The sequence below is a fragment of the Beta vulgaris genome, chromosome 3, assembly GCF_026745355.1.
Source record: "Beta vulgaris subsp. vulgaris cultivar EL10 chromosome 3, EL10.2, whole genome shotgun sequence".
Taxonomy (NCBI): domain Eukaryota; kingdom Viridiplantae; phylum Streptophyta; class Magnoliopsida; order Caryophyllales; family Amaranthaceae; genus Beta; species Beta vulgaris.
The window spans coordinates 26,980,607-26,996,967 of NC_079204.1; the positions used below are offsets into that span (position 1 = coordinate 26,980,607).

Consider the following 16,361-nt stretch of genomic DNA (forward strand, 5'->3'; position numbering starts at 1 on the left):
GAAACAGACATAAATATGCAGGGGAATGGATGTGGGGAAGGCACTGCAGTAGGAGGACTAACAAGTTAACCGTGCTACTATTCTGAACATCTTCTGGTTTTTCATCTTAAATCAACTAACCAGACCCAAGAACAAAAGAAAAGCCAAATTTTGGAATTATCAATTAAGGACAAACTTAGTAATTCATTAAACCATATTATATACAGTAATATGAGAATATGATAGTTCTAGAAAGCATCATAATTGCAACAATAGGAGCATATATGAGCATACCTTTTCGTTTGCCACTTCCAAGACTTCTTGTGCACAATCAAAAAGGTGCATTGACGAAGCCTCTCCTTTACGAACTTTACTTACTAGTTGAGAAATTTGTCCAACTAGAGTCTTAAGTAGAGAGTTGTTCTCTTGAACTTGGGCTTTCAACAAGCTATTTTCCTTCTTAAGAACGGAAAATTCTTCTTTATCCTTCTCTACTACCACGGTCCTCTTTTGAACCTTTTGCTTATTCAGAACACCTTTCACACCGTAAATGTCACCCTTTCGAACTCCAAGTCCATAACCTACATGACGTTCTGGAATCTCTCCACCATACATGGTGTGCTCAAAGGCTTCATAATCGAGTTCTAAGTCAGACTTAGAAGGGCATGCTTCTTTCAACGATTCCAACTTGACATATGCATCATCCTACACATACAATTAACATATAAAATTGAAGAAGTATCATTTTACATTCAAAGGAAGCAAGCTTAAAAAGTCATTCTAATATGTACTTATACCACAAATTCTGCTGTGTCTGTCTCGGGTAGAAAGCTTCCATCCTTGCCCATATGAGTTTTTTTCCAGAGAGCTAACAAGCTCATTTTTTCTCCATGCTCATCTTCCTATTGTTTTTATTAATATGAAATAATAAAAAAAAATCGACAAGATAAGATGTGTTCACTAGTGGAAAAATAAAGAAGGTCTGCGCTGAAAAAGGCATGTAGGACTGCGCTTTTTGACAGCAGCCCTTTTAGTAGCAGCCCTTCACTTTTTAAGTAGGGCTGCGCTAGAAAAGTGTAGCCCTTCCTACTAAAAAAAAAATAAAAAAAAATTTTTTTTTCGACATTTTTTTACTCATAATCTCACATTTTCTGAAATTAAACAGAAGAGAAACGAAAATGAAAATACTAAACCCAAAACAAAAAAAAGAACGAAACGAAAATGAAAAAAAGGAACAAAAACTAATATACAGAAGAGAAGAAATTATAGATCTGAAAATACAAGAACATTAATCAAAACAAAGATGAAAATACAAGAACATTAATCAAAACAAAGAGAAGTATACAAGAACATTAATCAAAACAAAGAGAAGTATACAAGAACATTAATCAAAACAAAGAGAAGTATACAAGAACATTAATCAAAACAAAGAGAAGTATACAAGAACATTATAGATCTGAAAATACAAGAACTACCTCCAAACATTAACCTAATAATGTTTAAATACATAAAACAAAACCCTAATACATAATTAAGGAAAAAAAAATTTCGAAAAAACTTAAAATGCCTATTTGGAGGCTTAAACGAACTCGGATGGCTTAAAAAGCCTAAACGTCACAGCATAGCGATGTGTTTGACTCGTTGGCCCGTTCCGCTTCCAAAAAGGTATCACAATAGGCAATCGGACTCCGTCGGCATGATTAGTGCAAATCATTTCAGCGTTTTTGTCGCAACGTTTCTGGGAGTTTTTGAGAGAGAAGAGAGGATGAGAGAGAAGGAGGAGAGGGAGGAGGGACGTGAGAGAAGGAGGAAAATGAATAATGAGGGACGTGAGAGAGGAGAGAGAAGAATGAGGGATATATTTGACGAATCCCGCTTAATATTTGAAGCCCGCGAACTTTTTTATTTCAAATTTTTTTAGGAAGGGCTGCGCTTTTTTTAAAAAGCGCAGCCCTACATAGCAGAAGGGCTGCGCTTTTGCGCAGCCCTTCTATAGGTAAGAAGGGATGCGCTTTTCCTAAAAGCGCAACCCTACTAAGTGAAGGGCTACGCTTTTTAAAAAAGCGCAACCCTTCAACTATGTAGGGCTGCGCTTTTTAAAAAAAGCGCAGCCCTTCACTAGTAGGGCTGCGCTTTTAGGAAAAGCGCAGCTCTTCCTGCGCAGCCCTTTCTGTTTTTTCCCTAGTGGTTTATAATATGTGTGTATATATATACTAAATTCCATAAAAAAGTTGAAACATTCATATTTTTCAAGCAAAATATAAGTGAAAGGCTTAATTCATCCTAAATATGAAATATATAAGAACCTATTATATTCATGATGCATACATAATCAGCTTGCTTGTTCGCGAAGCTCTTCGAACCACATATGTGAAGGTGATTTAGGGAGGCTCGTGCTTCTTTCCCCAATTCTAACAGTTTCTGCACTCATTTTCATGTAGATTTATTATGGAAAAAAAGTTTATGTTTTCATGAAATAAAATAAGCAAAGAGTAAATAAAGTTTATTTGTAAGTATGTTACTTACTTTCCCTTCTTGTGAATCCCAATGCTTAACCATCTTTATCCACTGATTACTAGTAATTCCGTACGGTGGATCCATATTGCACATCTCATCGAGTGTCTTCTGCGGTGGTTTATAGTGACTTGATTTGAGAGAGTGTTTAAACTGCCTCCAACTTTTACTAGCATGCTTGAGTATTTGTTTGACGTATTCAGGACTGTCGGGGATGACAAACCGTGCCTTAGTTTGAACAAAGAAACAAGCCATATATTAACTTTATCAAAAGTTATTCACATCAAACATATTAGAGATAGCTACAATTGATCAACAACCACATCAAACATATTAGTTGTACGTCTATCAGAATATTTTGCTGAAGTTACTTCAGGTTCTATGTCGATGCTCCTTAGTTTTACAGATGAAAGGCTAAGGCATGATTGCTTAGGTGTGTCCTGGCCGTGTATTTATTATCTAAGTGGTTGTACAGTAATTTGCTTTCATGTATTGATCTTGTACTAGCTCAATTGAATTATAAGGCAGTGCCATATATGCTGATAGGAATAGTATCGTTTTATTTACCTACCTCCAAATAAGAATTTCGGCTGAGAAAAACAAGTGGGACTTGGATGCTGAAGAATTACTTGTGTTTTTTTTTCTTTCCGGGGAGTAACCGTTGCAAATAACTTGATTCTGTCCTCTAAATAGGCGTTATCTCATATGCTTTTTGCATCAGGTGATATGTTTGAGTGCTAGAGGACAAGGGTTAAAGGGTTGGTAGGAGAGGGAATTGAACACCTTTCTTGTGTTCGTGTGCTCATGTTGGACTCTTCCCTTCTATAATGCCTAACATGTGCATAATTCAGTATCACACCCATAGTCGATATATGATGACCTACAGACTTACACAATACTACCAGAACAAGACAACATCATAGACTTAATCCGACTGCAACAAGTTTGAATCAGATCAATTCTTTTCAATCATGGCTTTGCTCAAGCAAATAACTGCATCTTTCAACACATGTTACCAACAATAATATTGTTTAGACTTTTGAAACATTTTACCAATTTAGCATATACCATCTAAACATTTTTATTGCCCAATTTGAATAATAATTTTCATAAATTAATTTTTATTTTTCTGATGAACCATATTTTTGTATTTCCATGTCCTTCCAACCAACAATTTTATCCTGTCTATGTATCCCTACTTCAAGTAGTTAGCCTATAAGCAACAAAATAAAATTCACTTTATCAATACATGGAAAAGGATATCCAAACATGCGTTCACACTTATCAACGTAGAACACCTTCAACACATTAGAGTTCCATAAAGAGGTGTTGGCATGGCAAGATCTAGCCTGATACCTAGGCACACTTACTAAAATTGAGACCAAGATAGTTGTTTTCACATTACTAAAATCAACGACATAATTGATTCCTGGTGTTCAAACCCATGGTCTTCTTTCTACAGAATTAAAAAAACCTCGACATGAAGTCCAAGAACATTATAAGCATTAGCAAATAGTTAAGTAATATAACATAATTTGGCCAGCCAGTGGATTCTCAAAAGTCAAAACATATAAACAAAACAGCAAGTTCAATATGATTAACACTATTCAAGGGAAATCACTATTGTGTTTCATCACATCACCCTTAATCTTTTAACATATGTGTACCTCATGGGAGTGACAACAAACACATTTATCTTACTTATGTGAGGTAAAAAAAACTTCAGAACCATGACAATAACAAATTTATGCTAATAAATTGCTCTATAATCCATATGTTAACAGTGATACCATGATAGATTAATAAGAAAAGGTAAACTACTTGAAATGACGCAAGCAATGTGAAAACAACAATTTCTTTTTGTATCGCGTCTTAGGTTGTGATACTGTGGTGATGTATTGTAGTGTTGTATTCAGTTGTTGATGGGGATCATGCTGCGTGCATGTAGGATAGGGAAATTGGAACTGGTTCATAACTGGAAATTACTGCTAAAGCCGGTGATGAGCTAAGAAAAGAAGGAAAATCTATAAGAGTTGTATCATTTGTATCTTGGGAGTTGTTTGATCAGCAATCCGATGAATACAAGGAGAGCGTTCTTCCTGCTGCAGTTACAACAAGAGTAAGCATTAAAGCTGGAACAACTTTCGGATGGCAGATGATTGTGGGGTCGAAGGGGAAGGCCATCGGTATTGACAAGTTTGGACAGAGTACACCAGCTGGAAGGATATACAAGGAGTATGGTATCACAGTAGAGGCAGTTATTGAAGCTGCGAAATCAGTTTGTTAAGTCACTCATGGCTCCTGTTTCCATTTTTGTTAACTCAAGTAGACAAGGCTCCTGGTTAATCTAGCGAGTATTGTATCTCGGTAAGAAACGGAAACTTTTAGTCCGATTTGTCAAGATAAAACTTAATTGTAAGGCCTTCTTATAGTATAAATGTTTGTTGATTTGTATTAAAGAAAATTTCATCTAATTCGTAATATGGACCAACTCATTTCTGTACAAGGATAAATAAAGACAGTGAAGCTGATATGTGAATTAAGCAGTTTCCCCCCCTTCATTTTATCAAATTGTCTCATCCTTGTTGTTTCTATAGAAGTGTAAGGCTGCTATTGGGTTATATAGACATGTCTTCGTCCTTCGTATCTATTTTTATTAGGGTCTGTCGAAGTTATGCCCCAACTCACCCTCTAGAAAACATAAAGAGAGGACAGAAGGGAGAAGTTTCAGAAAAATAGGAACAATAAACAGCTATAACCACAAAGTTAGGAGTTGCGAATTTTCGCCTATAACTAGCATGATGTTAATGAGTGAAAGGTACTTACTTTGATCTCATCTACCATCTTAGCTTTGAGATTCTTGTCGACAGAATGCCAATTTGTTTCTCCAACTGGACAATATGTCTCAACCTTTGCAATGCTGCCAATGAATCTCACCAACGTACTTCCACCTTTCCTAAGTGGTTGGCAAAACTCATTGAATTCAACGCGATATTTGACACCGTTGTTACTCCACACGTCCATTATCGAAATAGATCCACTAACTAGTGTTATGTTACCTTGAGCATCTGCATAGAAAGAGACAACAAACAATTATATTACATATTAAAGTACTTAATATTTCACCTTTATATCAAATGATAAACCAGATCCTTAATGAAGAACGAAAAATAGAATGATTTACCCTTGGTCATTACCTCCTCCTTGTCATCAAAATCTACATCTAAAGTCCAATATGGATAAGACTTTGACCGTAGGGATTTCGATGTTTTTGACTTATGTAATGCTTCTTCACCACATTTTTGGTTTGTTTGATGATTCTGATAATTTCTTGCTAATTTATCAATATGATCAGAAGGTGGGATACGACCAAAACTAGTAGAAGAGTTTTTGAGTTGTTTTGGTGTAGTAGAAGATGATCCTTTTTGAGATGGAATAGTAGCGGAGATATGAGGAGAAGGTGGAATACTACGTGACCTATGACCAGTGGAAGTAGAAGGGTTAATGATTAGTTTTGGTGCAGTAGAAGATGGGTTGTTGTGAGATGGAATAGTAGGAGAGATATGAGTAGAAGGCGGAATACTATGTGACTTATGACTAGTGGAAGTAGAAGGTTTAATGAGTGGTTTAGGTGCAGTAGAAGATGGGTCGTTGTGAGATGAAATAATAGGGGAGATATGAGTAGAAGGCGGGATACTACGTGACTTATGACCAGTGGAAGTAGATGGGTTAATGAGTGGTTTTAGTGAAGTAGAAGATGGGTCATTGTGAGATGGAATAGTAGGGGAGATATGAGTAGAAGGCGGAATACTATGTGAGTTATGACCAGTGGAAGTAGGTGGGATTGATGCAATAGAAGGTGGATTTTTTCATGTAGCTCCTGATAGTGGTGGTGGACTTTTTGTTGTGTTCAAACATGGAGGTTGAACCTTAGATGCAATGGTACTCGATGGACTAAATGGTCCAAATCTGACACAAGAAGGAACTTGAAGTGTTGTGATTAGAGAGGTTGTTTTTTGGTTGGTTGTGATACATTTTCAGCCAAAGGTGAGGTGTTTGAAGTTGGTGACTCCGAAGACGAATTAGGTTTAGTATATGAGGCATGTATATCCCTCGTTCTCTTCCCTCGATAAGTCATCTTCTACAATATAGCACAAGGTACACAAAATATACACTGGTTAGAGAGAATAAAATAAACTAAGTGAAAAGAGAAACCAAAAACATTTAGGAAATAGTTTAATTTTTTATAATCATGTTTTGGCCTATATCAGAGCATGGTGGAAAAATGCAAGGAATTGGCTTTTGGTATAAAAAAATATTGGAACTTCCACATCCCATCATATGTTGTAGTACATCATACGTGCATGTAATGTAATATATATTTGATCACTCCAGCTACTCTATTTGTATATTTCGCTAGCTTCTTTTTCTATCATTCAACTTATTCAACGAATTACTCATTTCATGCATAATTACATCGAACCAAAGTGTATTTCAAAGCCTACAACAAAAGTTCTCATGTAAAGCTGGCTTATGAACTTATTATAACTTATGAGATCAAATCTGAGCTTCTTAGTATCGAATTATAGCGACCACGGGCACCCCTTATTGGAACTTACTTAAACTTATTGGAACTTATCTGAAGTTTCTTTAGGCAAAAAGAACACGACCTTCATTTTATGCAAGAAGTATTTTGAAGAATTCAGCACACACCCTTTGCCACTAGGACTTCTTCCGGATACCACATATGAGACCTAAACTACCCATTTGATGGAGATTCTTCCCCTAACAACATGCTGTTTCTCTAAGAGTAAAATCTAATAGGCTATATGAATTGATAAGCTAGATGTAAAACATTCAAATAAACCTCTAGCAATTAAGTGACAAGCCTCAACTGAAGTAACTTTGAAAAAAGGGCACATCATATAGAAAATGCACGTTCCCACAATCCACACAAGTACATGGAATTGAGTCATTAACTGAAACCAATATAAGCATGCAAGAGAACTCAATAGTAATGCCAACTAAAGAGCAACATGATTTGCTTGGTTGGTATAAAAATGCGAGGAGAGTGATTAGCCTTATTTATATCATTGGATCTACAAATTCATGTGATGATGAGGTCATTTTATTGCTAATAACCAGGTAAAAGTTTACTCTAAGCAACAAAGTTAGCTTAATACCATAGTTATTAGTACTCTTAGTATAACTTCTAAAATAAATAAAGTTATGAGCACTTACAGGTAACAAATTCAATCACTCCTAGCGCAATCAAGACCGAAGGCGTGCCCGGACTCTGAAAAAATCACAAAATATCCACAACAAAACGTGAGCACATGTATCACTGCAGCCTTTATGTGGATTGCAGACTATAAAATCTCAGCAAATCAGACCTCTAGCACATACAATGACATGAAAAGATGATATATCAATTGTCAATCATATACTTTAAAATGCATGATGAATATAGCGTCCAAGAAAGAGTTATACGAACAAGGAAATGGGGAAATAACAATTACAATATTGTTAATGACTGAAATTTCATTAAAACAGTTAAGGATACGAACCCAACATAAAAGAATAAACCTATATAAATGAACAATTAATTATAAGAATCCAAAACCCTACTATTCTAGAATTTCATCATCGTCGGGTATATCAAACAAGTCCCTAGGCTTAGTCTTAATTAGATGAAGCCATCCTTTTTGTATCGCATCCTCGACATAAAAATCTTGTGTTGCTTGAGAAGAGAAAACAAATGGATCATCTGACAAATTTCGAACAGTGTTCATCAATTTCGAGAAGTTGACAGTTACTCTGCCACTTGGGTATGTTTTACAACCCCTACGTATATCAACCCAGTCACAACGAAACATTACAACTTTGAAAGAACCATAATAATCAAGTTCAAATATGTCTTTGAGTTTTCCATAATATACTTGGCCATCGGCTTCAACCATCACTACAGAATTTTGTGTCTTCCGAAACCATTCACGATCCACTGTATCAAACTTATAACCATTAATAATGAAGCTTTTTATCCTTTTACCGCAGTTGCTTAAACCACCGGCCAACGCTTTTCTCAACTTTCCTTCTACAATGCTATCATCTAGGTTATGGACCTATAATTCCAAATAGATGGTTAATTTAAACTTAGATTGATATATAAAACAATTAAGGCAACTTCAAATTTTGAAGCATATAACTTGGTTCTGCAACCAATAGGAGAATTCATTAAGCCTCCACTAATTTTCGAGATATTAATTGGCCTTACTTCTTGCGACTCCATGCTCTTGTCGCTTTAGTTGTAAGAAATCACTTAAGAATTTGAAAAAAGTGTTTGTTAATGTTTTAATTATAGATACATTCGATAAATAATGCATAATGATACTTACTGAAATACTGGTTTCATATCACCCGAATGAAGCAAAACATAGCGATGTGCTTCCTTTAAACTTTTGTCATCAAGACGGACATTTTTTCTCTTTCCAACGACACGACCACATGAGTTGTATAGATGGTTATTAATGTGCGGAACACCATCATCATTCCTTTTTGGTCTAGTGAACATGGTCTCAACACTTTATGGCTGTGCTTTATTGCTAACATGAGATTTCAAAAAGGTCAAGTACCTCTGAGAATAATGAAGATTGTGAGTGGAAAAATTAGAAAAGTAGTTGATGGTGGTTATTTATTACAAAATGATAAAAGAAATTTAAAAGAGTAATCTAAATTTGAGATATTAACCTTTCAATAGGATACATCCATCTGTAATGAACAGGTCCGCCGAGTTCAACCTCATCCACTAAATGAATTAGTAGATGAACCATAATTATGAAAAATGTTGGTAGAAATTCTTTCTCCATCTTACAAAGGGTCAACATAAGATTTGACTGAATGGTATCTAACTCTCCTTTATTAATGGCAATTCAGCATATCTTCTTGAAAAGTACGACAACTCCTCAAGTAAGTCAGTAAGACGCTATTAAAGCAATCGGAAGGAGGTCTTGCATGAGGATATGATTGTCATGACATTTCATATTAATAAGTTTTCGCTCCTTCATATTCACACATCTCTGCAAATTTGATCCATAACCATCAGGAACTCTAAGCTTTTTCAAGACTTTCAAAAACCGTTCTTTATCTTCTTTACACATATTGTAGGCAGCTGGAGGCATATACTCTTTAACACGATTAGGATGAGTTTGAAGCTAAAGATGAGATTTTATGTTTCGTTCTTTAAGAGCCTCCCTAGCTTTCTTATCATCTCTACTCTTTTCTGTGTCTAAAAGAGTTCCTAATAAATTGTCACACACATTCTTTTTAATGTGCATAACATCTAAATTGTGTCTCAGGAGATAATGTTCCCAATATTCCAAGTAAAAAAATGTACTTTTCTTTTTCCAACTAACCTTTTCATCTTCATTTTCACCTTCATCATCCTCAATTTCATTATTAGATGTCCCGACTTCTTGTCTCCTTCTTTTTTTAGAAATTATTTTTGATTTCCCATAAACATAGTTAACTTCTTCTAGTTGCTTCAAAATTTATGTCCCACTAGCAGGAACATGAGCAAGACCATATTTCTCTTTCCCATCAAATAAATTAGCTTGAAAACGAAAAGGAAACCAAGGCAAACCTCCTTCAACCGACTAAGAAAACTAAATTAAGGGAATAACCGACTTTCGCTTTCTATTTGGGCCAAATAACGCTCAACTTAAACTTAAAATCCAAAATATACATTAATAATAATAATAACCTCATAAAATTAAACACATTAATATATAACAACACGACAAAATAATTCATATTCTAACTCAAATAAAGTAAGAATTTTCGGAACATAATTAACTTAGTAATTATATTTAACTTCTAAATAAACGTTCTTAAAAACAAGGCTATTACATTATTCATCAAATGATTGAAGAATTTAAATGTATTTCATCTGTGTTCTAGGAATATGGCAAGAAAGCACAGGATTTGTCTAAACAGTTTAAAATGATTTCTTTCATGCATTTCCTAGAGAAGAGAATGGAATAGCGGACCAATTGTCCCAAATAGCTTCTGCTAGAGAGGAGGTTCCTTCACCAAATAAAGATATCATCCTTCAAGAAAAGATCCTGGATCCTATTAATGGAGCTAATAAAGAAATATCAGATAATATATTGGAAGTCTATGGAATTTCAATATTAAGAGAGGATGAAGACTGGAGAAAGGAAATTATTCAATATCTCCAGAATCCAACTGGGATAAAAGTGCCAAATAGAGTTAAAATGGCTACAACTAAATTTTGCATGCAATTTGGGGAACTACACAAGAGAGATCAAGAAGGATTACTTTTAAAATGTGTAGATGTTGGAGAAGTTTTAACCCTCATGGGAGAAATTCATCAAGGGCTATGTGGTGCTCATCAAAATGGCTTGAAAATAAGATGGTTATTGCACGAACATGTTTACTATCACTAGTAGAAAAACGACGATTTGCGTCCCCTGATGTGCGTCGCACTAAAACAGAAATGACGCAAAAACCCTATTTGCGTCGCACATGAAGAAGAGTGCGACGCACATCATGTGTAAACGAGCACCAGAATAAGCTATCTGCGTCGCATCGACCAAAGGTGCGTTGCAAAAGCCCAATGTGTGTCGGACCACAAGGCGCATACGATGCAAATCGTCTTTTGTTTAAAAAAAGAAAAATACACTATGTGTGTCGCATGGTAATGTAGCGCGTTGCAAAAGCCCGATTTGCGTCGGCCCTCATAACCTGTCCGACGCAGATCCGCGTCCCAAATATTATTAACCTAAAAACTCAGCCTTATACCCGGCCGCTTCTCACTCTCAAATCTCCTCCCTCACTCCGTCTCCCTCCCTCACTCATACCTAAAATCTCCAGCCGTCACTCATCTCCTCTCTCTCTCTCACTCCATTGCAAACATTATTTCGTTCGTTTTGTGACATTTCAATTTCGTCTGCATCCGTGAAATTTATCATTCGAAGACCTTGTTCGTTCATTTTCGTGAATTTTTCGAAGACCTCGTTTTTTCATCCGAAAATCTCCAGGTAACTTATTTTTTTTCTTTTTCTTTTTCTTGTTTTTCGCCTGTTTTAATTTTTCTTAATTTGTCATTTTTTTCAGAATTCAGATCTTGTTTGAAGACCTCGTTTTTTCATTTTCGTGAATTTTTCGAAGACCTCGTTTGTTCATCCTAAAATCTCCAGGTAACTTATTTTTTTTCTTGTTTTTCGCCTGTTTTAATTTTTCGCAATTTGTCATTTTTTTAGATCTTGTTTGAAGACCTCGTTTTTTTCATTTTCGTGAATTTTTCGTTTTTCGCTGCATCTTCGTTTTCATTTTTCCAGATGTGTTCGAAGTATAACAACGAGAAGGAAGGTCAAGATGTGAAGGAAGCTCCAACATTTTTGTACTATTATTGATAGATTTGTTTTTATGAATTATTGTAATATATATGTTCTAAATTTGAAGCATATTTTCGTTTTTATTTTTCCAGATCTGGTCGAATTTTTGTACAGTATTGTTATTAGTTTTATTTGATTTTCAATCCTCTATCTCTACACATTCATTGTCCAAATTTGGAGGCTGTTGATTTTCAATCCTCTATCTCTTACATCTCCATAGTCCATTGCCTTTGTTGTTTGTATTGTAATTAGTTTTTTTGTACAGTATTCATTTCCTTTTCAATTACTGCATTCGTTATTGTTGATTCATGATGGAATTTGTGTAGAATTTCCTGCATTCGTTAGTTTTTTTTAGAAATTTTTTTTTGTTTTTAAAAATTGCAATTTGCGTCGCACGTAGCCCAAGGTGCGACGCAAATCACTCATCTGCGTCGCACCCTAGGCGATGTGCGACGCACATTACCCTTTGAAGTGGGCTGGGGAGAGCCATCTGCGTCGCACCGTATATAACGTGCGACACAAATAGTTAACTAATCTGCGTCGTTTTCGCATACGACGCAGATCACTTTCAAGTCATTTGCGTCGTGACCTGTGCCGTCGGACCAAAGTCCGACGCAAATAGGGGTCCAGGGTCCGACGCAAATCGACGTTTTTGTACTAGTGTATTGGCCTGCTATGAGAAAGGATTGTATAAATTATGCAAAAGGTTGTAAAAGATGTCAAAAGTTTGGACCCATTAGTAGGGCGCTAGCCTTAGAGCTGAAGTATATTCTTAAGCCTTGGCCATTTAGAGAATGGGCAGTAGATGCTATAAGAGAAATTAATCTTGCATCTTTTAAGAAGCATTCATACATCCTAGTAATTAGTAATTATTTCACTAAATGGGTAGAAGCACAGGCTTTCGTAAAGATCACTACATAGGTTGTGATAAACTTTTTGGAAGAAAAGATCTTTACAAGATTTGGAATTCCAAAAACCACAACCTTTGATCAAGCTTCAATGTTCAGAAACCCTGATTTATTAGATTATCTTACCCAATTTGGAATTACTAAGTTGCATTCAACACCATACTATGCTCAGGCTAATGGTCAAGCTAAGGCTACCAACAAGATCATAGTAAATGGGATGAGTTTTTGATCAAGCTACAATGTTCAGAAACCCTGAGTTATTAGATTATCTTCCCCATTTTGGGATTACTAAGTTGCATTCAACACCATACTATGCTCAAGCTAATGGTCAATATGAGGCTACCAACAAGATCATAGTAAAGGGGATTTCAAAAATGGTAGATAATAACCCTAGGAAGTGGGATGAGTTATTGTTATATCCTCTATGGGCCTATAGGACCTCTAAAAGAGAAGCAACATGAGTTACTTCTTTCAACTTAGTTTATGGACATACTCCAGTAATCCCAACTGAAGTGAATATAAGATCATCTAGAGTAGCCCAACAAATGGGATTATCTGGAGATGATTATTCTCAGGCAATGAACATTGAAGTAATGGATGCTCTAGAAACTAAGGAAGAAGCCTTAGCTAAAATGAGAATCCAAAAAGAAAGTATTGCTAGAGCCTATAATAAAAAGGTAGTGGTTAAAAACTTTCAAGAGAATGATAAGGTTTGGAAGATGTTTCTACCAAAAGCAGCTTATAAAGACCCTCAACTAGGAAAGTAGTCACCTAAATGGCAACGTCTTTTATCATTCACAAGAAATTATCTGGAAATGCATATCTGTTGAAAGATATAAAGGGCAATGTAAAAGATAGGGCTTTAAATGGCAAATTTCTTAAAAAAAACCATCCCTCTATCTGGGAACAACATGATCTTGTGTTTCAACAAAAGCATGCAGAATTGTTTCAAACATCTAGGGATTACTAAGTTACATTATTATAAAATTAATGTTCTATATCTTAAACGTTTCAGCATTGTCAACAGTTAAGCTAAGATTTTTATGGCTGACCAAGCATTACAAAGTTTCTCCCTTTGGAGAATCAAGCTATGTTGTACGACCATTTATTTAAGCATCCCTTGTCTCCTTTTGGAGAATGGAAGATTTCTTATTAATGATGGTGGTTTCTTCTTTGTTAATCTTAGACAGGCAATTATGTAAGGACTACCTTTCTTCAGAAATAGACTTCAATTGCTGACCATAAGAGTTTAAAGACTTTTGGGTATGTGCAGTGAAGTTTCTAAAAGATTTGGCTTGGGCTTCCAAAGAAGTTTCCTCTTCTTGGAGTTTATGAACTGAAAACTTAGGAACTCCTATTTCAGTATTGCACTGCTGAAGAAGAAGAGTTTCCTTCACATAATCAAGACAAGGTATCCAATATTCAAAACCTTGGAATATTAAAGATTCCAAAATCTGCTTAAGAGCTTTTCCAGAAGCCTGATCATGAGGATTTTTTGAAAGGGCAAGGTAGAAGTTCCATATCTTGTCTTCTTGCTTAATGTGTTCAGAATGCTCATCAGGACTACTCGTAACACTGCTAGAAGCAGGTTGGTCCCTCACAATAATGGACATGTCCATATATACTTCTTTTCATCCATCAAACTCTTTCATCACACTTGCTTCTTGAGTGCTTCCCTCTGCATCATAAAGAAGAGAAGCCAAGTTAGCAAGATAGTGAAGTCTGGTTTTTTGAGGTTATGAGTTCAAATAGAGGAAGTCTGAAATGAATTTATGAGGAAAAGAATGCAAACCAGTTCCAGAAGAGGATTGTGAAGATGATGAATCCTTTGACATATGGGTGTTCAAAAGTTCAAAGTTGCTCCTCAAAGGTACAACATCTAAAGGAATGACATATGTTGGAACCTCTTCCCTAAGAATAGTGGGGCTTGCTATGACGACCGTTGAATTAGGAGGAGAATTTGGAAATTCAACATTCAATGGAATTGAATCCATGAGATCCTCATCGCCTTGAAAGAAGAGATTTTCTCCAGTAGATGCCATGTTAAGCCGCCTAGATTCTCCTTGGGGGGCACCATCTCCTGCCAAATCACCATGTCCTTCCAAAGTAAGGATAATTTTTAACTCCAACTGGGGGAAATTTTGCTTGGTGTAGAGATAACAGGCTCGTCAGCATGTGTATTGTTGGGTTCATCAAAATGACTACCCTCCATATCTAGTCATGGACCAACTGTTGTGGGAACACTTGCAGCAATTAGACTAATAAGGTTGGGATTTGAAGGTTGTCTAAGATTAAGATTTGTTGGCCTTTGCATAGATGGATCACTAAGATCCTTAGACTTCGACTTTATCAGGCCAGATGAACCTACAATGCATAATAAATTATGAAAAAACAGGTTAATGCTAAAATAAAGCTTCATATCAAGGAATATAAAGAGATGTATATACATGCTTTGGTTCCTCGAAGTTTTATTTTTGGGAAGATTTGAGATATAGTTTTAGCATCCTCTTCATCAGAAGAAATATTGAAATGCTGGAATTAAGAAGCTGCTTCTAATTTGTGACGTTTTCTATAAGAATGTCTCAAGGATTTAGGAGCTGAAAGAAAATTGATATCTCTTTTCCTAGAAACTTTCTGAACAAATTCAGATCGTTCTATTAACCTTGGGGATGGAGTGCTCTTAGAAGTAGAGAGGTAGTTGTAATCCCTTTTCCTAGCAACTCGTTTGAGAGGATCGATTTGCTCTATTGGTCTCATGGTTTGAATGTCCTCCATAGTCTGGACATCTCCATGAGAGACCCCTTGATCATTGGCAAAATCATAGTCGTCTTGTCAAGGAATAGGCTTAGGGGATTCGTTTGTCCACAACATTCCAGTATAACTTACCATACCTAGAGTCCACTTGCATTCCCTTAGGGACTTTCAATTTTTTCTTGCCAGCCTTTTGTAAAAAGTAATAAAGGACATAAACAAATTAGGTAGAAAGTCTTCTTTCCAAAGTTATAAAATAACTAAGAAGATAGATCACTTACAGCCTAAGAAGAGTTGATCTTCAAAGTATGTTATAGCATTAGCACGTTGTTGATCACTTGGGAAAACATGATCCCACCATGTCTGGAAGCCTCGAACAGCTTCGGAAACCCATTTCCAAGGAGTAATGGAAATAAGGGTGATGCCGAGAGTGTTGCTTCGAAGGGATTTACCTTGCTCAAAACGACCCCTTGACATCCAAGGATCATTGCGGGTCAGGAAATAGGGTATGGCTAACATTTGGAGTAATCCAAATTGTCTAGCTATAGATGTGGATTATAGAATTCAAAACCAAAATATTCAGGTTCAGCTGCTACTAAATCCCTGGACTTAAGGACACTACTCCAGAAGTTCCCACTCCCTATGGAACCAGAGTGAATTTCTAGGGATTGCATCTATGTAGGCACTGCATAAAGGCGCTAAGGTTCTTGCTCAACAAAAGCAGGTTGCTTACTTAGGAAGATGTCCCAGGTGCCAAGGTGGAGATAAAATACTAAGAAATGCGAGAAGAGTA

At 36.0% G+C, this 16,361-nt stretch overlaps 1 protein-coding gene across 1 annotated transcript; it reads right to left on the bottom strand.

Moving 5' to 3' along the window:
• Positions 1-237: 237 nt before the first annotated feature.
• On the bottom strand, positions 238-2,748 carry LOC125495575 (uncharacterized). Its single transcript, XM_048640335.1, has 4 exons — positions 2,506-2,748; positions 2,308-2,400; positions 777-881; positions 238-684 (listed from the first exon to the last, which is right to left on the bottom strand). Exons 1-4 carry the CDS (start codon positions 2,746-2,748, stop codon positions 238-240), a joined length of 888 nt encoding a protein of 295 aa, XP_048496292.1.
• Between the last annotated feature and the right edge of the window lie 13,613 nt (positions 2,749-16,361).